At 45.7% G+C, this 18,799-nt stretch overlaps 1 protein-coding gene across 14 annotated transcripts in view; it reads left to right on the top strand.

The window, feature by feature from the left end:
* The first annotated feature begins 5,131 nt into the window (after positions 1-5,131).
* EZH1 (enhancer of zeste 1 polycomb repressive complex 2 subunit) overlaps positions 5,132-18,799 on the top strand; it is a 45,434-nt gene continuing 31,766 nt past the window's right edge. For 13 of the 14 annotated variants that reach the window (XR_013405745.1, XM_077968989.1, XM_015119723.3 and 10 more), the window contains exon 1: positions 5,132-5,162. Coding sequence is in view for 1 of the 14 variants with exons in the window: in XM_077968989.1 (XP_077825115.1) it covers positions 5,156-5,162 (7 nt within the window). In the remaining 13 variants the exon portion in view is untranslated. 14 annotated transcript variants of the gene reach the window in all.

Raw genomic sequence — 18,799 nt, 5'->3', positions numbered from 1 at the left:
AATATTGCTGATTCATATGAAATCAGATGATTTGTATAAAGCTCTCAGGACAGTGTCAGGCACATAGTAAATACTCAGTATTTGAAAGCTGTTACCATTTTCTCTTGTTCTGCCATTTCATTTTCACAGTTGAGGACCCTAATGGCCAGAAAGAAAGCACAGCTCATTAGCTGTCCACCCGATCAGAGCTAGTTCCCAGGCAGGGCTGTGCCAAAGGCACGTCCTTAGGGATCAAGACCCTGCATTAACTGTGCTGACAGCAAGAACCAGCAGCCTCATGCTAGCTGTGGGGTTGGAGCCTTGAGGGTATGTGCAAATCAAGGCATGACTTCCACCCAAATGAGTGCCCAAAAGAGAAAGTTCCTTCCTGCTGGAATTATTTATTTTGTGATTAACAAAGACTGTGGAAGCCCTTTCTGATATTTTGGCTTAGAGGCTCAGAGTTTAAACTTGTAACAGCCACGGACAAGGGTTTATTATGGGCCTGTTCTTACTTGCTGAATTGAATTCATTATTATGATGCCTAAGCAACTAGGGGTCAGGAGCTAAGTACCTAAGGCAGACAGCTAGGATTTTGCGATCAGAGGACAAAGTGTCCGGGAGTGGAGAGGCTTCAAAAACTGAGCCCTGTTTCCAGGCTCTGTAATGTCCAGACCTCAACTTGCTTTGGAGCCGACTTCACCTCTAAGTATTCAGGGAGGGGTCTGGCACTTCAACAGGCCCCACCAAGTCCTGGGCAGCAGCCCCAGTTTCTGGTGACCTTCGTGCAACTTTTGGGTTGTGCTTTGCTTTGTTTTCTTGTTTGTTTCTTCGTGGCAGGGTGGCCTTTCCCTGCTTCTGGGTGGGAACTGAGGGGAGGGAGGATGGTTTGCTCCCATCTCCACAGCTGTGTTTACACTTCCCTGTCAGGGACTGTCTGGGGCCCAGCCTTTCCTCAGTCTGCTGTGTCCCTTCTGAAAATTGCTATTTGATATCTCTGTGGGCATTACAAGGGAGGGGCACAACAGGCCAAGGGGTCACTGTCCGAAGGGGGCTGAGGTTGGAAGGCAAGAATACTAGTGCAGAGAGCTCTGTTTGAATTCTGAGAAGCATCATCTCCTTCCCTTTCTACCAGTGGCCTGAGGACCAGCAGGGGACGAAAGTACACTTAGAACTCCCAGAAGGACTAGAGCATGTGACATGTCATTTCTAATCACGGGCTTGAACACAATCTTGCTTTGTGATGGGGATGTGAGTATACAGAGCAGAACAGTCTTCCCTAAGGCTTTGCCGGGCCCAGTGGTCAAAGATGTAGCATGTTAAAGCCAAGAAGATTATGCTAAAATATAAGCAAATTAAAAAGGATTTAAGAAAATGGTCAAGTAAATAATTCTCTTCTTCTCCAGGGAGCAAGTTGAGCTGGTATTAATCAGTATACTAGGGTTGCTGGACTCTGGGCCAAGCCCAGGAGAATAGCTGCCAAGGCAAATCAGGCATCAGGTTTCAAAAATTAAACACATAATTTTATTTTTCTGCAATAGGGAACTTTCAGAAAAAGAACCAGCCCTATTAGGCTACTCAGCACACTTTGTCCAGTTTCTTTCAGCCCCAGAGGCCTCCAATTTAAAGCAAGATGAGCAACTGGAAGCCAGGAGTGACACAGTTATTCCCTTCTCCCATTAACTGCCTGGGGGTGGGGCTGGAAGGAGTGGGGCAGGGGTGATTATACTGTTTTTCAAAGGTCCAGTTGCTGACCACTTGCCAGAAGTTTTTCTACGAATTTACAGGACAAAGACCTGAAGGGTTGCAAAAGAAAAAGAATTATAGAGGAAGAGCTAGCTAAAGTTTGGCTGATAATGTCTCAGGAATTGTCAGCTAAGAAAGGGTCTGGTCTCAGGAAAAACTCTCCCATCACAATAAGTAGGAACCAACTGGCAAACAAATTTTCCTCCAAGAACCTCACGCTTATTGGTGATGTGGAAAGTTGTTTTTATTATTATTGTTGTTATTACTATTGAGACAGGTTCTCATTCTGTTGCCCAAGCTGGAGTGCAGTGGTGCAATCACGGCTCACTGCAGTATTGACTTCCCAGGTTCAGGCAAAGGGAACTTAGGTTAGGCTGTAGATCAGATTCTGATCTACAGCTTTGGCATAAATCCCTTCAACTTCCTTTCCACCTCAAAATATTTTTGTAACCATACTTTGTTGTGTCAAAATGTCTTTGTATCTACTCTCTTGTTATGTGGCATCCTCTCCTAAGGCAGTGTTGTCCACTTCTGTGGCTTCAGTTACCATCAATATGTTGATGGTTTCCAGATCTCTCACTAATCTCTCTCCTGACATTCAGATCTTCTGAACAGCTCTCCTTAGCTAAAGCCACAGTCTTTCTCCCAACAATTATTAATGTTGTGCAGTGCCTCTCAAACTTCACTACACATTGTAATCACCTGGATGCTTTAAAAACTCTTGAAGCTCAGGCCATACCCTGGATCAATTAATCAGATTTTTGGGTGTGGGAGGTAGGCATCAGTAGTTATTAAAGCTCCTTGGCCTGGCGCGGTGGCTCACGCCTGTAATCCCAGCACTTGGGGCAGGCGGATCACCTGAGGTCGGGAGTTCAAGACCAGCCTAACCAACAGGGAGAAACCTCGTCTCTACTAAAAATACAAAATTAGCCAGGCATGGTGGTGCATGCCTGTAATCCCAGCTACTCGGGCAGGCTGAGGCAGGAGAATTACTTGAACCCGGGAGGTGGAGGTTGCGTGCGGTAAACTGAGATCGTGCCATTGCACTCCAGCCTGGGCAACAAGAGTGAAACTCCATCTCAAAAAATAAAAGCTCCTCAAGCTCCCCAAGTGTGAGCCAAGTTTCAGAACCACTTATCTAGAAGGCAGCGGGAATAGAAAAGAATGCCAGTGTAAATTGCAAGTATAAAGGAATATTTTCCTTGATTTGGTAGTTAAATGGATAGGGGCAAGGGAAAAACAGCAAAGTCGAAGTTTTTATATGAAGAAAAGAACACTAAATCTGGATGGAATCCAGCAACCTGAGTTTAAGACCTGACAGAATTATTCATCTGTGTAAGGCAAGTCTTTTAACTCCTTTATGCCAGAATAACCTGATGTATAACCTGAAGTTGCTCTACATAATTCTTAGAGTTTTTATGAAGATTACTTGAAAAAATGAACATTACAAGCTTTTCTAATAAAACACTTTGAGACAAAATCAAAATCAAGATGGTATTATTTTGCATTTTAATTTTTAATTTTAAAAATTTATATTTTGAAATAATTTCAGATTTACTAGAGTTGCAAATATGGTAGAGTTCCTATATGTCCATCAAACTTCCTCAATTACAATGATTAAAACCAGGAATAAGATTGATAAAATACTATGAACTAAAATAGAGATTTTATTCTAATTTCATCAAATTATCTCACTGGTGTTCTTTTTCTGGACCAGGATTCAATCCAGGATCACACATTACATTTAGTTGTCATATCTCCTCAGTCTACCAATCTGAGATGGTTCCTCACCCCTTGTCTTTCATGATCTTGACACTTGGAGATACTGGCCAGTTATTCTGTAGATTGTCTCTCATTTTGGATTTGTCCGATGTTTCCTCATAATTCAATTCAGTTTATGCAGGCTCGGCATGGTGGCTTATGCCTGTAATCCCAGCACTTTGGGAGGCCGAGGTGGGTGGATCACCTGAGTCAGGAGTTCGAGACCAGTCTGGACAACATGATGAAATCCCATCTCTACTAAAAATACAAAATTTGCCGGGTGTAGTGGTGCATGCCTGTAAATCCAGCTACTTGGGAGGCTAAGGCGGGAGAATCGCTTGAATCCAGGAGGCAGAGGTTGCAGTGAGCCGAGATTGCACCATTGCACTCCAGCCTAGGCAACAAGAGCGAAATTCCATCTCAAAACAAACAAACAAACAAAATACAAAAAAAATCAGTTTACGCGTATTTGTCAAGAATGCCACAGAAGTGATTTTGTGCGCTTCTCATCGCATCATGTTGAGAGGGACTTGGTAATACCTCTCAGCGGGGGGCAATGGCTCATGCCTGTAATCCCAGCACTTTGGGAAATCAAGGTGGGAGAACGGCTTGAACCCTGGAGTTCAAGATCAGCCTGGGCAACACAGCAAGACCCTGTCTCCTTAAAAAGAAGAGGGAGGCCGGGAGTGGTGGCTCATGCTGGCAATCTCAGCACTTTGGGATGCCGAGGCAGGCAGATCACCTGAGGTCAGGAGTTTGACAGCAGCCTGGCCAATACAGTGAAACCCCATCTCTACTAAAAATACAAAAATTAGCCAGGCGTGGTGGCACGAGCCTGTATTCCCGGCTACTCGGGAGGCTGAGGCGGGAGAATTGCTTGAGCCCGGGAGGCAGAGGTTGAAGTGAGCCTGAGGTGGGAGAATTGCTTGAGCCCCGGAGGCAGAGGTTGTAGTGAGCCGAGATCTCGCTACTGCACTCCAGCCTTCTGTCACGCCCCACCCCTACTCCCGCAAAAAAAAAAAAAAAAAAAAAAAAAAAAAAAAAAAAAAGGAGAAGAAAACAATACCTCTCATGACTACTGATGTTAACTTTGATCACTTTGTTAAGGTGGTGTCTGCCAGATTCTTATCTGTAAATTTGCTATTTTTTACCTTTGTAACTAGTAGGTGTCTTGTGGGGATTTATTTTGATACAAGGCTACAATTTTGATTCCAAGTGACTAGAAGAACTATGGACAGAAATAGGGAGATTAGACATAAATAAAGGGCTTAGAGCCCATAGACCGGTGTCTGGGGAACTGGTAGGGGTGAAGCATCGGTATGAAGGTGCTCTGGGTTGGCTTCAAATGCTGAAGTGAGATGTGGCTTGCAACCAGCGCGTGAGGATGGCGCATCCGCTGAATAGGGTCTTCAGGAAAATATTAGTGGCTCTGCGAAGGTTTCCCCAGAGCCCTTGCCCTCCCCTGCCAGCGCCGCTTTGGAAGTCGTCGGGGCGGCTGCACCCGTCAGGACTCCTCAGTGCGGGTTTTTGGCGGCAAATGACCGACGTGCGACCGCGCGATACGGGTGGGTCAATGCGCACGCGCCGAAAGGAGGCGCGGGGCGGGGCGCGGCGCAGGGGTGGGGCCGCAGCGCGCATGCGTCCTAGCGGCGGGTCCCTGCGGCTCGGGATGGAGGGTGAGTGAGTAAACAAGCCTGGGCCGAGCGGTGGGGCCGGGCCTCCTCCCCTCGCCGCCCTGGGCCTGAGGGAGGGAGAGGCGGAGGGATCAGGGAATTGGAAGGAATTCGAGGGACACACTGCCTCTCTGGCCGGGGGTAGCAGGCGCCCCTTCTCATTCCGAGGGCTAGGGGAATGGGGGCGACGGGGCGAGGGAGCCCCAGGCGAGGACAGCGTCTGGGACTACGAGGGCTGTGTGCCCGGGAGGAGGAGCGGCGGGGGCGGGCTCGGGGACGGGGAATCCCGTTGGACGGCGGGGTGGGACGATGGGCGGGAGCCCCAGCGCCCAAAGGGCGCGGGTGGGCGGTGGCACCTGCGGGGGCCTTTAGCGAGGTGGACTCTGGGGACCTGGAGCTGTGCTTGGGGGGGGCTAGAGACCGGGGCTGATCTTGCGATGGCTTTCGGGGCTGTTGAGGAGGGGGTAGCAGTAAAAACAGGGCCGGGACTAGGGTGAGGTGAGTGAGTCAGGCTCCCAAGGCACAAAGTGTAAAGGAATACTGACTCAGGGTCGTGCAAATGCAGTGAGCGCCTCCTCACGTGCGTCCTGGGTGCCTCGGTCCCCTCGCCTGGGCCTGGCCCTGAGCAAGAATCTCCTTCACTCCAGACTTTTGGTCTCACGCCAATGATCGCTCACCCCCACCATTCTCCCGAGGATCAAATGATATAAATAAAAGTGCCTCGAAGCAAAGACAAGGTGTTGTATTTGGGACATGCCTGTTAGGAAATGTGGGACAAACTTTTATTTCAATAAAAAGTGACTACTGAGGAATTGTTTCTTGAGCAGGGAAGGGAAGGGATGCCTGAAGGATGTTAGTGCCCCCAGGGAATGTGAAGGAATATGGAGGGTGAAATGTAGGGTTGTAAATGGTGTAGCCCAGGCCGATAGGAACCTGACGCTTGGCAGGGGAGGATGTCAAAGAGCTCAGGCAGACTAGCAATTAGGGGTGTGCAAGGATGGCATTGAAAACGTGGGTCTCCTCCGCGTTTGCTGCCATGCTGCCGTTGAATAGAAAAATTCCCACACTCAGTGTTTTTTAAGTTTAGGAAGCTGATATTGAAGGAGGTTTCTAGCCTGAGAGGTGCTAACCCTATTATAGGTTTCTGTGAAAGCTTGTCTATTTTAAGTCTCGGAATCCCCAGATATGCCATTGATAAAAGAGATTACTTACATAGGAGAGAGTGTGTGTTAGGAGATAAGTACTTTAGGCTGGGCTCGGTAGCTCACATCTGAAATCCCAGCGTTCCGGAGGCCCAGGCAGGAGAATAGCTTGAGCCCAGGAGTTTGGGATCAGCCCAGGCAACAATAGTGAGACCTCATCTCTACAAAAAAACAAACAAACAAACAAACAAACAAAACTAGCCAGGTGTGGTGGGCTTCTCCTATAGTCCCAGCTCCCAGCTACTTGGGAGGCTGAAGCAGGAGTATTGCTTGAGACTGGGAGGTCAAGGTTACAGTGAGCTCTGATCCTGCCACTGTACTCCAGTCTGGGTGACAGCGCGTGAGACCCTGTCTCAAGGAAAAAAAAAAAAAAAAATGGGCGCAGTGGCTCATGCCTGTAATCCCAGCACTTTGGGAGGCTGAGGTGGATGGATCATTTGAGCCCAGGAGTTTGAGACCAGCCTGGGCAACATGGTGAAACTCCATCTCTACTAAAAATACAAAAATTAACCAGGTGTGGTGGCACACGCCTGTAGTCCCAGCTACTCGGGAGGGCTGAGGCATTAGAATCGCTTGAACCAGGCCGGGCGCGGTGGCTCACGCCTGTAATCCCAGCACTTTGGGAGGCCGAGGCGGGCGGATCACAAGGTCAGGAGATCGAGACCATCCTGGCTAACACTGTGAAACCCCGTCTCTACTAAAAATGCAAAAAATTAGCCGGGCGAGGCGGCGGGCGCCTGTAGTCCCAGCTACTCGGGAGGCTGAGGCAGGAGAATGGCGTGAACCCGGGAGGCGGAGCTTGCAGTGAGCCGAGATCGCGCCACTGCACTCCAGCCTGGGCGACTAAGCGAGACTCTGTCTCAAAAAAAAAAAAAAAAAAAAAGAATCGCTTGAACCTGGGAAGTGGCAGTGAGCCGAGATGGCAACACTGCACACCAGCCTGGGTAACAGAGTGAGACTCTGTCTCAAAAAAACAAAAAAGAGGCCAGGCACAGTGGCTCAGGCCTGTAATCCCAGCGCTTTGGGAGGCCGAAGCAGGCGGATCACTTGAGGTTAGGAGTTCGAGAGCAGCCTGGGCAACATGACGAAACTCCTTCTCTACAAAAAAATATAAGAATTAGCTGAGTGTGCTGGTGGGTGCCTGTAATCCCAGCTATTCAGGGGGCTGAGGCACAAGAATTGCTTGAACCCGGGAGGTGGAGGTTGCAGTGAGCCAACATTGCACCACTGCACTCCAGCATGGGTGACAGAGAAAGATTCTGTCTCAAAAAAAAAAGAAAAAGGGAGAGAGAAGTATTTAAAAATGCACATACATAATAGGAGAAAGGACCATTTATAAAACTGTAATAATGCTATCATTGTCAAGGTTTATGCTTAGTGTTGTGTATCACAAACATAATGAGTCAACTCCAAAGGCAGGGATGTATGTTTTATTCAATGATGTACCCCAAACACCTAAAACAGTAACACATAGTAGACACTACTATTAAGTATAATAGTAGGTGCTCAACATATATTTGTGGAATAAATTGTGGGGAAATTTCTGGCACTGGGAGTCAGGTGATCTGGATGCTAGTGTTGTCAGTAACTGGCAGAGTACTTGTATGTCAATCGTGGAACTTGATGCTAAGGCCCAGCTTAAAATTCCTTAAAGTGTAAATGACTTCTTCATTAGTGCCCTCTGAAACAGCACTAGAGGCCGGGCTTGATGGCTCACACCTATAATCCCAGCACTTTGGGAGGATGAGGCTGGTGGATCACCTGAGGTCGGGAGTTCAAAACCAGCCTGGCCAATATATGGTGAAACCCCATCTCTAAAATACAAAAAATTAGTCAGGCGTGGTAGCGGACACCTATAATCCTAGCTCTTGGGAGACTGAGGTGGGAGAATCACTTGAACTCGGGAGTGGGAGGTTGCAGTGAGATCACGCCACTGCACTCCAGCCTGGACACAAAAGAGTGAGACTCCGTCTCAGGGAAAAAAAAAAAAGAGACAACACTAGAATGAGGCTGGAACTAAAAATGAAATTTTACTCCCAAGGAGACATTTGGGAGAAGGGAAAGATGAGAAAAATGTGGTCGGGCTTGTTACTTATATATTTGCCTTTGAATTATACCTTCAAACAACCGATTTCAGTCTAGACATGTGGCTCACGCCTGTAATCCCCGTACTTTGGGAGGCTAAGGTGGGCAGATCACTTGAGTTCAGGAGTTTGAGACCAGCTTGGGCAACATGACAAAACTCTGTCTCTACAAAAACATTACAAAAATTAGCTGGGCCTAGTGGTGTGGGCCTGTAGTCTCAGCTACTCAGGAGGCTGAGTAGGGAGGATTGGTTGAACCCGGGAGGCAGAGGTTGCAGTGAGCCGAGATCAAGCCACTGCATTCCAGTCTGGGCAACAGAGCAAGACGCTGTCTCAAAATCAAAACAAAATAAGAAACCGATTCAGAATATTAATTTTGTCTATTTTTAATTCCTAGGATCTGAAACCTGGCTTCCTTACTCTATAGGCAACAGTTCCTTCCCTTTGATTTGCTCTTTATATGAAACATGTAACAATTCATGTCATTAAGTATATCTTTTTCTGGTCTTGGACTAAGTTTAAAAAGTTTCACTTTGGGTCCCCCACACTGTGGCTCACGCCTATAATCCCATCTCTTTGGGAGGAGGCCGAGGGATTGATCACTTGAAGCCAGGAGTTTGGGACCAGCCTGTCCAACACAGTGAAACCCCATTTCTACAATTAGCTGGGCCTGGTGGCACACACCTGTCATCCCAGCTACTTGGGAGGCTGAGGAACGAGAATCCCTTGAACCTGGGAGGCGGAGGTTGCAGTGAGCGGAGATGGCGTCACTGTACTCTAGCCTGGGCGACAGAGGGAGACCCTGTCTCAAAAAAAAAGTTTCCACTTTGTTCACTAGTAGCATCCCAGAAAAGATTTGAGGTAGCAACACTAAAAACACACTAATTCCATTTCTACATAGAATAAAATAAAGAGAAAAGGGAGAACAATGTGTGGAGAAAAGTGAAGATAATTAGATAAGTTGGGATTGAGGGGAAGGGTTAAAAGTTAAAAAAAAGAAAAATTGTGCTTCTCCATTCTGGAAAGTCCCTCGCTTTTCGTTTGTTTGTTTTCTGTCCAAACTGTGTACATATTAGATTCTTTCCTACTCTTTAGTCTATCGGTCAGTCATCAGTTGGGACTTGAGTACACTACACCCTAAAGTCATGAGTTACTTAATGGGTAGTTGGAGTTCAGTATCTTTAGTGTGTTTTATTCTCTAACTCACCTACCCTACTAATTTGATTCAAAATAGATGAAAAAGTCTTATTTTTATTGGCCGGTATGAGCAGTCACTAAATGCAGTACAGTATTAAACTTTGGGCTGACATAGTACAGAACCAGTCAAGATAGTGCTCTGACCTGTTAGGAGATTTCTTTTACTCTTCCAAGTCAGCATTCTGGCTGGGCACAGTGGCTCACATCTGTAATCTCAACACTTTGGGAGGCTGAGGCAGGGGGATTGCTTCAAGTCAGGAGTTCAAGGCCTGTCCGGGAAACACCGTAAGATCTTGTAGGCTGAGGCCAGACGCAGTGGCTCACGCTTGTAATCCCAGCACTTTGGGAGGCCGAGGCAGGTGGATCACAAGGTCAGGAGATCAAGACCACGGTGAAACCCTGTCTCTACTAAAAATACAAAAATTAGCAGGGGCAGAGGTTGCAGAGAGCCGTTATTGCACCAGTGCACTCCAGCCTGGTGACAGAGTGAGACTCTGTCTCAAAAACAAAGAAAGAGAAATAGGCCGGGCACGGTGGCTCACGCCTGTAATCCCAGCACTTTGGGAGGCGGAGATGGGTGGATCATGAGGTCAGGAGATCGAGACCATCCTGGCTAACACGGTGAAACCCCGTCTCTACTAAAAATACAAAAAAATTAGCTGGGCGTGGTGGCGGGCGCCTGTAGTCCCAGCTACTCTGGAGGCTGAGGCGGGAGAATGGAGTGAACCCAAGAGGCGGAACTTGCAGTGAGCCAAGATCGTGCCACTGCAATCCAGCCTGGGCAGCAGAGCGAGGTTCCGTCTCAAATAAATAAATAAATAAAAATAAAAAAATAAAAATCTATAGTGCCATCTGCCTCCAAAGTCTTACTTAGCCTTGCTGGTTAATAAAATTATTATTTAAGAGAAAGGAGCAAAGACACTGAATTTGCCCCTAAGACAAAGAAGCTATTTCTGCAAAGGGACACCTTATGTAAATGAAAAAATTTAATAGTTTGGAACTTTTGTATTCTGATCTCAGTCTCTCTAAGTTTAAGAACATTGTTCCTTAAATTTTTTTTTTTTTTTTTTTTTTTTTTGAGACGGAGTCTCACTTTGTCACCCAGGCTGGAGTGCAGTGGAGCCATCTCAGCTCACTGCAAGCTCTGTCTCCTGGGTTCACGCCATTCTTCTGCCTCAGCCTCCTGAGTAGCTGGGACTACAGGCACCCACCACCATGCCCAGCTAATTTTTTATATTTTTAGTAGAGACGGGGTTTCACCATGTTAACCAGGATGGTCTCAATCTCCTGACCTCGTGATCTGCCCTCCTCAGCCTCCCAAAGTGCTGGGATTACAGTCATGAGCCACGGTGCCCTGCTGTTCCTTAAATTTTTTATTGCCATACAATTTCAGTAATGTTTTCCCATTTCCACCTAGTGACAGACTACATTCTGGTTTTAGCCTTTGCAGCAAATTGAGATCCAGCTTTCTGGGGAAAGATTTCCACATTTTTATAGCCTTCTTTTCCTGTAGAGATATGACACGTAAATAAAGTGGTTCGTATTTCCAATGATTAATCTTTTTAAAAAATAAACTGTTACTTTTTAGAATAGTTTGTTTTTTAAGAAAGAAAAAAAAAAGAATAGTTTTTTTGTTTTTGGTTTGTTCGAAACAGGATCTCACTCTGTCACCCAGGCTGGAGTGCAGTGGCGCAGTCACAGCTTGCTTCTGCAGCCTTGATTGTGCAGCCTCAATCTGTCTTCTTACCCCAGCCTCCCTGGTAGCTGGGACTAGAAGCACACGCCGCCATGCCCAACTAATTTTTGTTTTTTTTTTGTTTTTTGTTTTTTTTTTGTAGAGATAGGATCTCACCATGTTGTTCAAGCTGGTCTCGAACAACGGGGCCCAAGAGATCCACCTGCCTCAGCCTCCGAAAGTGTTGGGATTTCAGGCACGAGTCACCACGCCTGCCCTAGAATAGTTTTAGATTTATTTTTAAAATTGTAGGCTGGGCACGGTGGCTCACGCCTGTAATCCCAGCACTTTGGGAGGCTGAGGCGGGTGGATCACCTGAGGTCAGGAGTTCAAGACCAGCCTAGGTAACATGGCGAAACCCCGTCTCTACTAAAAATGCAAAAATTAGCTTGGCACGGTGGCATGTGCCTGTAATCCCAGCTACTTGGAAGGCTGAGGCAGGGGAATCGCTTGAGCCCAGAAGGTGGAGGTTGCAGTGAGCCGAGATTGTGCCATTACACTCCAGCCTGGGCGACAGAGTGAGACTCTGTCTCAAAAAAAAAAAAAAAAAAAAAAATTGTAAAGCTAGTGTAGGGAGTTCCTGTAAATCCACATCCAGTTTCCGCTATTAATAACATCTTATATTAGTATACATGTAATATTTGTTACAGCTAATGAGCCACTATTGATTATATTATTATACTTATTCATTCCAAATTTACTTGAGTTAAAAAAAAAAAAAACAGGTGGAATTGCCTGCAGATTTTTAATAGTAAATGTCTAGAAAATACTGACTTGACCAAGAGTTATTTTTTTAAGTCAGCTTTATTAAGGTAAAAATTTACATACAATAAATCCACCAACTTTATATAGTTCAGTGAGTTTTCATAAAAGTATATAGTCATGTAACCATCACCACCACTGAAGTCTAGGACATTTCATCATCCCAGGAAAGCTCCCTTGTGTTCCTTCCTATTTAATCTCTTACCCCACCTCAGCCCCTGGCAACCAGTGATCTGCTTTCTGTCACTAGATTTGCCCTTTCTAGATTTATTCTAGTAGAATACTTTTTTTTTTTTTAATAGAGACAGGGTCTCCCTATGTTGCCCAGGCTGGTCTCGAACTCCTGGGCTCAAGGGATCCTCATGCCTCAGCCTCCCAAAGTGTTGGGATTACAGATATGAAGCCACGGCAACTGGCCAGTAGAACATCTTAAGTGGAATCATGTGCAGTTACTTGCGTCTTATTTTTTTCACTTAGCATAGTGCTTTTATTTTATTTTATTAGTATTAGTATTGAGACAGATTATTAGTATTATTAGTATTACTATTATTAGCATTAGTATTATTAGTATTATTATTGAGACAGAGTCTCGCTCTGTTACCCAGGCTGGAGCACAGTGGCACGTTGTCAGATCACTGCAGTCTCCACCTCCCTGCAATCTCTTCCCCACTAGGTTCAAGTGATTCTCCTGCCTCAGCCTCCAAGCAGCTGTGATTACAGGTGCACGCCACCATGCCCGGCTAATTTTTGAATTTTTGTAGAGATGGGGCTTGACCATGTTAGCCAGGCTGGTCTCGAACTCCTGACCTCAAGTGATCTGCCTGCCTCGGCCTCCCAAAGTGCTGGGATTACAGGCGTGAGCCACTGCGCTCGACCAGCATAGTCTTTTAATGGTTTTGAGATGTGGTGTGAATGTATAGAAACTATTCATGGCTTTTTATTGCTGAGTAGTATTCTATTGTGTGTGTGTGTGTGTGTGTGTGTGTGTATACATATATCTAAGAAAGATGAGAGGCTGGGCGCCGTGGCTCAGGCCTGTAATCCCAGCACTTTGGGAGGCTGAGATGGGTGGATCACCTGAGGTCAGAAGTTCGAGACCAGCCTGGCCAACATGGTGAAACCTCGTCTCTACTTAAAATACAAAAAATTAGCTGGGTGTGGTGGTACGCACCTGTAATCCCACGTACTCAGGAGGCTGAGCCAGGAGAATCGCTTGAACCCGGGAGGTGGAGGTTGCATTGAGCTGAGATTGCACCATTGCACTTCCCAGACTGGGGGATAAGAGCGAGACTTCATCTCAAAAGAAAAAAAAAAAAAAAAGAAAGATGAGAATACTGTTTGAAACAGACAGATATGATTAAAGTAAACACCTGAAACACAGCCATAGGACGAGTTTTCACAGCAGCTGGACCCTAACTAACAATTATCATATCAAAGTTAAAAAAAAGTGAACAAATAAAAAACTTAGCATTTACTAGAACAGGCAGATTTGGCGAGATGTTGGGCAAAGGAATTTTTTTTATAGATAAATATATATATATACACACACACGCACACACAACATTTTGTATCCATTAGCAAATCCATTGATATGTGTGTTGTTTTCACTTTTGGCTATTATAAATAAATATGAACATTTGTGTACAGATCTTTGTGGGGACATACGTTTTCAATTCTCTTGGATAAATAATTAGAAATTGTATGCCAGGTTCTGTGGTAAGTATATATTCAGCTTTAGTTTTGAAAAACTGGCAAACTGTCTTCCACAGTAGCTATACCACTTTGAATTCCTACCAGCAGCGTATGAGGATTCCAGTTGCTTCACGTCCTTACCAACAAGTGGTATTATCAGTCTTTTTTTATTTTAGCCATGGTAATGGTGTTTAATAGTATCTCATTGTAATTTTCATCTGCATTTCCCTAATGACTAATGATATGGAGCAACTTTTTGTGTGCTCATTTGCCATTCCTGTATCTTTTCTGGTGAAATAACTGTTCAAATTTCTACTCACTATTTTTTTTGTTTTTGAAATGGAGTCTTGCTCTGTGTCCCAGGCTAGAGTGCAGTGGCACGATTTCAGCTCACTGCAACCTCCACCTCCTGGGTTTAAGCAATTCTCCTCCTCAGCTTCCTGAGTAGCTGGGATTGCAGACACACACCACCACGCCTGGCTAATTTTTGTATTTTTAGTAGAGACAGGGTTTCACAGTGTTGGTCAGGCTGGTCTCGAACTCTTGACCTTGTAATCTACCTGCCTCGGCCTCCCAAAGTGCTGGGATTAGAGGTGTGAGCCACTGCATCTGGCCTCCTACTCACTTTTTATCGGTGATTTATCTTATTATTGAGCTATAGGACTTGCTTATATAAATAATTATTTTTTAATTTCTTGATCAAAACAGCATATGTTTTGGAGTTTATCTTCAATGTGTAGATGAACATAACGAAAGGCTCTTAAGTACTAGCTAAGTACCTAACTGGAATATAAGTGCTGTTTTGCATGTGTAAGTAACTAAAGAATAGATCTAGTAGAAATATAAAGTATTTTTTGTGTGCCACTCCCGTTGCCCAACATGAATGAATCCATCTCTCCAAATCTGCCTGTTCTAGTGAATGCTAAGTTTTTTATTTGTTCACTTTTTTTTAACTTTGATAGGATAATTGTTGGTTAGGGTCCAGCTGCTGTGAAAACTCATCTTATGGCTGTGTTTCAGGTGTTTATTTTAATCATATCTGTCTGTTTCAAACAGTATTCTCATCTTTCTTAGACACTTTGTGAGGACTGACCAACTGCCAAATAAACTTTTAGAGACATTGAAGACCCATTGAAAAGCCACGTAAGATAAATATTCGCTTATGGACACATGAGAGTCAAATATCACTCTAATTGTAAAAGGAGGAAGTGTGGCTTACTTTATATTGTAATTCGTTAAATCTTAATGGCATTTTCATGTATATGTGTGTATTCCTCTGGCCAAATAAAACAGTTGAGTACAATTAGAAATGGTGCCATTAATTATTGGATTATGATGATATATTTACTGTCATCTCTTGACAGACTATAGGAGATCACATTTTAGCTATAGCTCTTTTCTTTAATTAAAAACAAATGTATTCTTTATTTTTTTATGAGACAGAGTCTCACTCTGTCACCCAAGCTGGAGTTGGCAAGATCTTGGCTCAATGAAGTGAGTCCCTGCTTCCCAGGTTCAAGCAATTCTCTTGCCTCAGCCTCCCAAGTAGGTGTGTGCCAACATGGCTCGCTAAATTTTGTATTTTTAGTAGAGTCAGGGTTTCACCATGTTGGCCAGGCTGGTCTCGAACTCCTGGCCTCAAGTGATCCACCCGCCTCAGCCTCTCAAAGTGTTGGGATTATAGGCGTGAGCCACTGCAGCCAGCCAGACAAGACAGCAGCTGTAGATTATGTTCCATTCCGTTACTTAATCTTCTTTTTTCTTTTCTTTCCCTCCCTGCCTTTCTGTTTCCCTCCCTCCCTCCCTCCCTCCCTCCCTTCTTCCTTTCTTCTTTTCTTTTCTCTCCTTTTTTTGAGACCAAGTCTCACTCTGTCACCCAGGCTGGAGTGCAGTGGCACGATCTCAGCTCTTTGCAACCTCTGCCTCCCAGGTTCAAGTGATTCTCCTGCTTCAGCCTCCCAAGTAGCTGGAATTACAGGCATCCACCATCACACCTGGCTAATTTTTGTACATTTAGTAGAGACGGTGTTTCACCATGTTGGCCAGGCTGGTTTCGAACTCCTGACCTCATGTGATCCGCCTACCTCGGCCTCCCAAAGTGCTGGGATTACAGGTGTGAGCCACTGCGCCCGGCCCTTCCTTCTTTCTTTCCTTACTTTTTTTTTTTTTTGACAAGGCCTCACTCTGTCACCCAGGCTGGAGTATAGTGGCACGATCATGGCTCACTGCAGCCTCTATCTCCCCATGCTCAGGTGATTCTCCCAACTCAGCCTCCTGAGTAGCTGGGACTGACTGCAGGCACAGGCTACCAAGCCCGAGTAATTTTTGTAATTTTTTTTGTAGAGACTGGGTTTTGGCATGTTGCCCCAGCTGGAAATCTTCATTTTCAAATACATGGAGAAACCTAAGCTCACTATTTCAAAAAGCAAAATAGGAAAAAAGGAAAATGAATGCCAAAAAGGAACGGAAGAGGGATTGCAATTTAAAACCATTGTTTTGGCCGGGCGCGGTGGCTCATGCCTGTAATACCAGCACTTTGGGAGGCTGAGGCGGGCGAATCACTTGAGGCCAGGAGTTTCAGATCACGCTGGCCAACATGGTGAAACCTTGTGTCTACTAAAAATACAAAAATTGGCCGGGCATGGTGATGTAATGTCAGCTACTCAGGAGACTGAGGCACGAGAATCGTTTGAACCTGGGAAGTGGAGGCTGCAGTGAACTGAGATCGTGCCACTATACTCCAGCTTGGGTGACACAGCGAGACTCCGTCTCAAAAAAAAAAAAAATCCATGTGCGTGAGATATTATAATCATGAGCTTATTGTGGTATATGTGTGGTAATGGGTTAAATTTTGCTGTTTTCTTGTCCATGCTGATGACTTTTTTGTCTTTTTTTTGAGATGGAGTCTCACTCTGTCACCAGGCTGGAGTGCAGTGGCACCATCTCGGCTCACTGCAACCTCCACCTCCTGGGTTCAATCAATTCTCCTGCCTCAGCCTCCCAAGTAACTGGGAATACAGGCACCCGCCACCATGCCTAGCTAATTTTTTGTATTTTCAGTAGAGACGAGGTTTCACTATGCTAGCCAGGCTGGTCTCAATCTCTTGACCTCGTGATCCGCCTGCCTCAACCTTCCAAAGTGTTGAGATTACAAATGTCAGCCGCCTGGCCTTTTTTTTTTTTTTTTTTTTTGAGATGGAGTCTCGCTCTGTCACCCAGGCTGGAGTGCACTGGTGCTATCTCAGCGCACCGTAAGCTCCACCTCCCGGGTTCACACCTTTCTCCTGCCTCAGCCTCCCCAGTAGCTGGGACCACAGGCGTCTGCCACCATGCCGGCCTAATTTTTTGTAGTTTTAGAAGAGACGGGGTTTCACCATGTTAGCCAGGATGGTCTGGATCTCCTGACCTCGTGATCTGCCCGCCTTGGCCTCCCAAAGTGCTGGCTGAGATGACAGGCATGAGCACCCAGATTTTTTTTTTTTTTTTTTTTTTTGAGACAGTTTTGCTCTTGTTGCCCAAGCTGAAGTACAGTGGTGCAATCTCGGCTCACTGCAACCTCCGCCTCCCAGGTTCAAGTGATTCTCCTGCCTCAGCCTTCCAAGTAGCTGGGACTACAGGCATGCACCACCACACCTGGCTAATTTCTTCTTTTTTTTTTTTGAGACAGAATCTCGCTCTGTCACCCAGGCTGGAGAGCAGTGGCATGATCTCAGCTCACTCTAGCCTCTGCCTCCCAGGTTCAAGTGATTCTCTTGCCTCAGCCTCCCAAGTAGCTGGGATTACAAACATGCACCACCATGCCCAGCTAATTTTTGTATTTTTAACAGAGATGGGGTTTCACCATGTTGGCCCGGCTGGTCTTGAACTCCTGACCTCAGATGATCCACCTGCCTTGGCCTCCCAAAGTGCTGCGATTCCAGGTGTGAGCCACCGTGCCTCTACTAAATTTTTGTATTTAGTAGAGACAGGGTTTCACAATGTTGGTCAGGATGGTCTCGAACTCCTGACCTCAGGTGATCCACCCGCCTTGGCCTCCGAAAGTGTTGGGATTACAGGCGTGAGCCACCGCGCCCACACGATTTCTTTTTTTTTTTGGAGATACAGACTATTGTTCTGTTGCCCAGGCTGGATTTCAGTGGCACAATCATAGCTCACTTTAGTCTTGAACTCCTGGGCTCATGTGATTCTCCTACCTCAGCTGGGACTACAAGCATCTGCCACTATAGCCAGTTTATTTTCTATTAATGTATTTATTTATTTGTTTTTTGAGAACGAGTTTCGCTCTCGTTGCCCAGGCTGGAGTGCAATGGTGCAATCTTGGCTCATCACAACTTCTGCCTCCCGGGTTCAAGCAATTCTCCTGCCTCAGCCTCCAGAGTAGCTGGGATTACAGGCATGCACCACCACGCCCGGCTAATTTTGTATTTTTAGTAGAGACAGGGTTTCTCCGTGTTGGTCAGGCCGGTCTCGAACTCCCAACCTCAGGTGATCCGCCCGCCTCAGCCTTTCTTAGAGTCCCAAAGTGTTGGAATTATAGGCACGAGCTGCTGCACGTGGCCTGATCATTTCTTTTTGTTTTTCTTTTTTTTGAGACAGAGTCTCACTCTGTTGCGCAGGCTGGAGTACAGGGGCGCAATCTCAGTAGCTCACTCTAGCCTTGATCTCCTGGGCTCAAGTGATCCTCCCGCCTAAGCTTCTTGAGTAGCCCAAACTACAGGCACGCACCACCATGCCCGGATGATGTTTTTTATTTTTAATAGAGATGAGGTCTCACTGTGTTACCCAGGCTTGTATCAAACTCCTGAGCTCAGGCTATCCTCTTAGCTTGGCCTCCCAAAGTGCTGGGATTACAGATGTAAGCCACTGCACCCAGCCTCTTTTCCTTTAAACAATGACAAAAACAATAGCAAAAGAAAACTTTGAAAAATAGAGAGAGGATCTGACCGTGTTGGCCAAGCTAATCTCAAA

The sequence above is a fragment of the Macaca mulatta genome, chromosome 16, assembly GCF_049350105.2.
Source record: "Macaca mulatta isolate MMU2019108-1 chromosome 16, T2T-MMU8v2.0, whole genome shotgun sequence".
NCBI lineage: Eukaryota > Metazoa > Chordata > Mammalia > Primates > Cercopithecidae > Macaca > Macaca mulatta.
The sequence above is the reverse complement of the archived record's forward strand: the minus strand, read 5'-3'. Positions and strand labels throughout refer to the sequence as shown.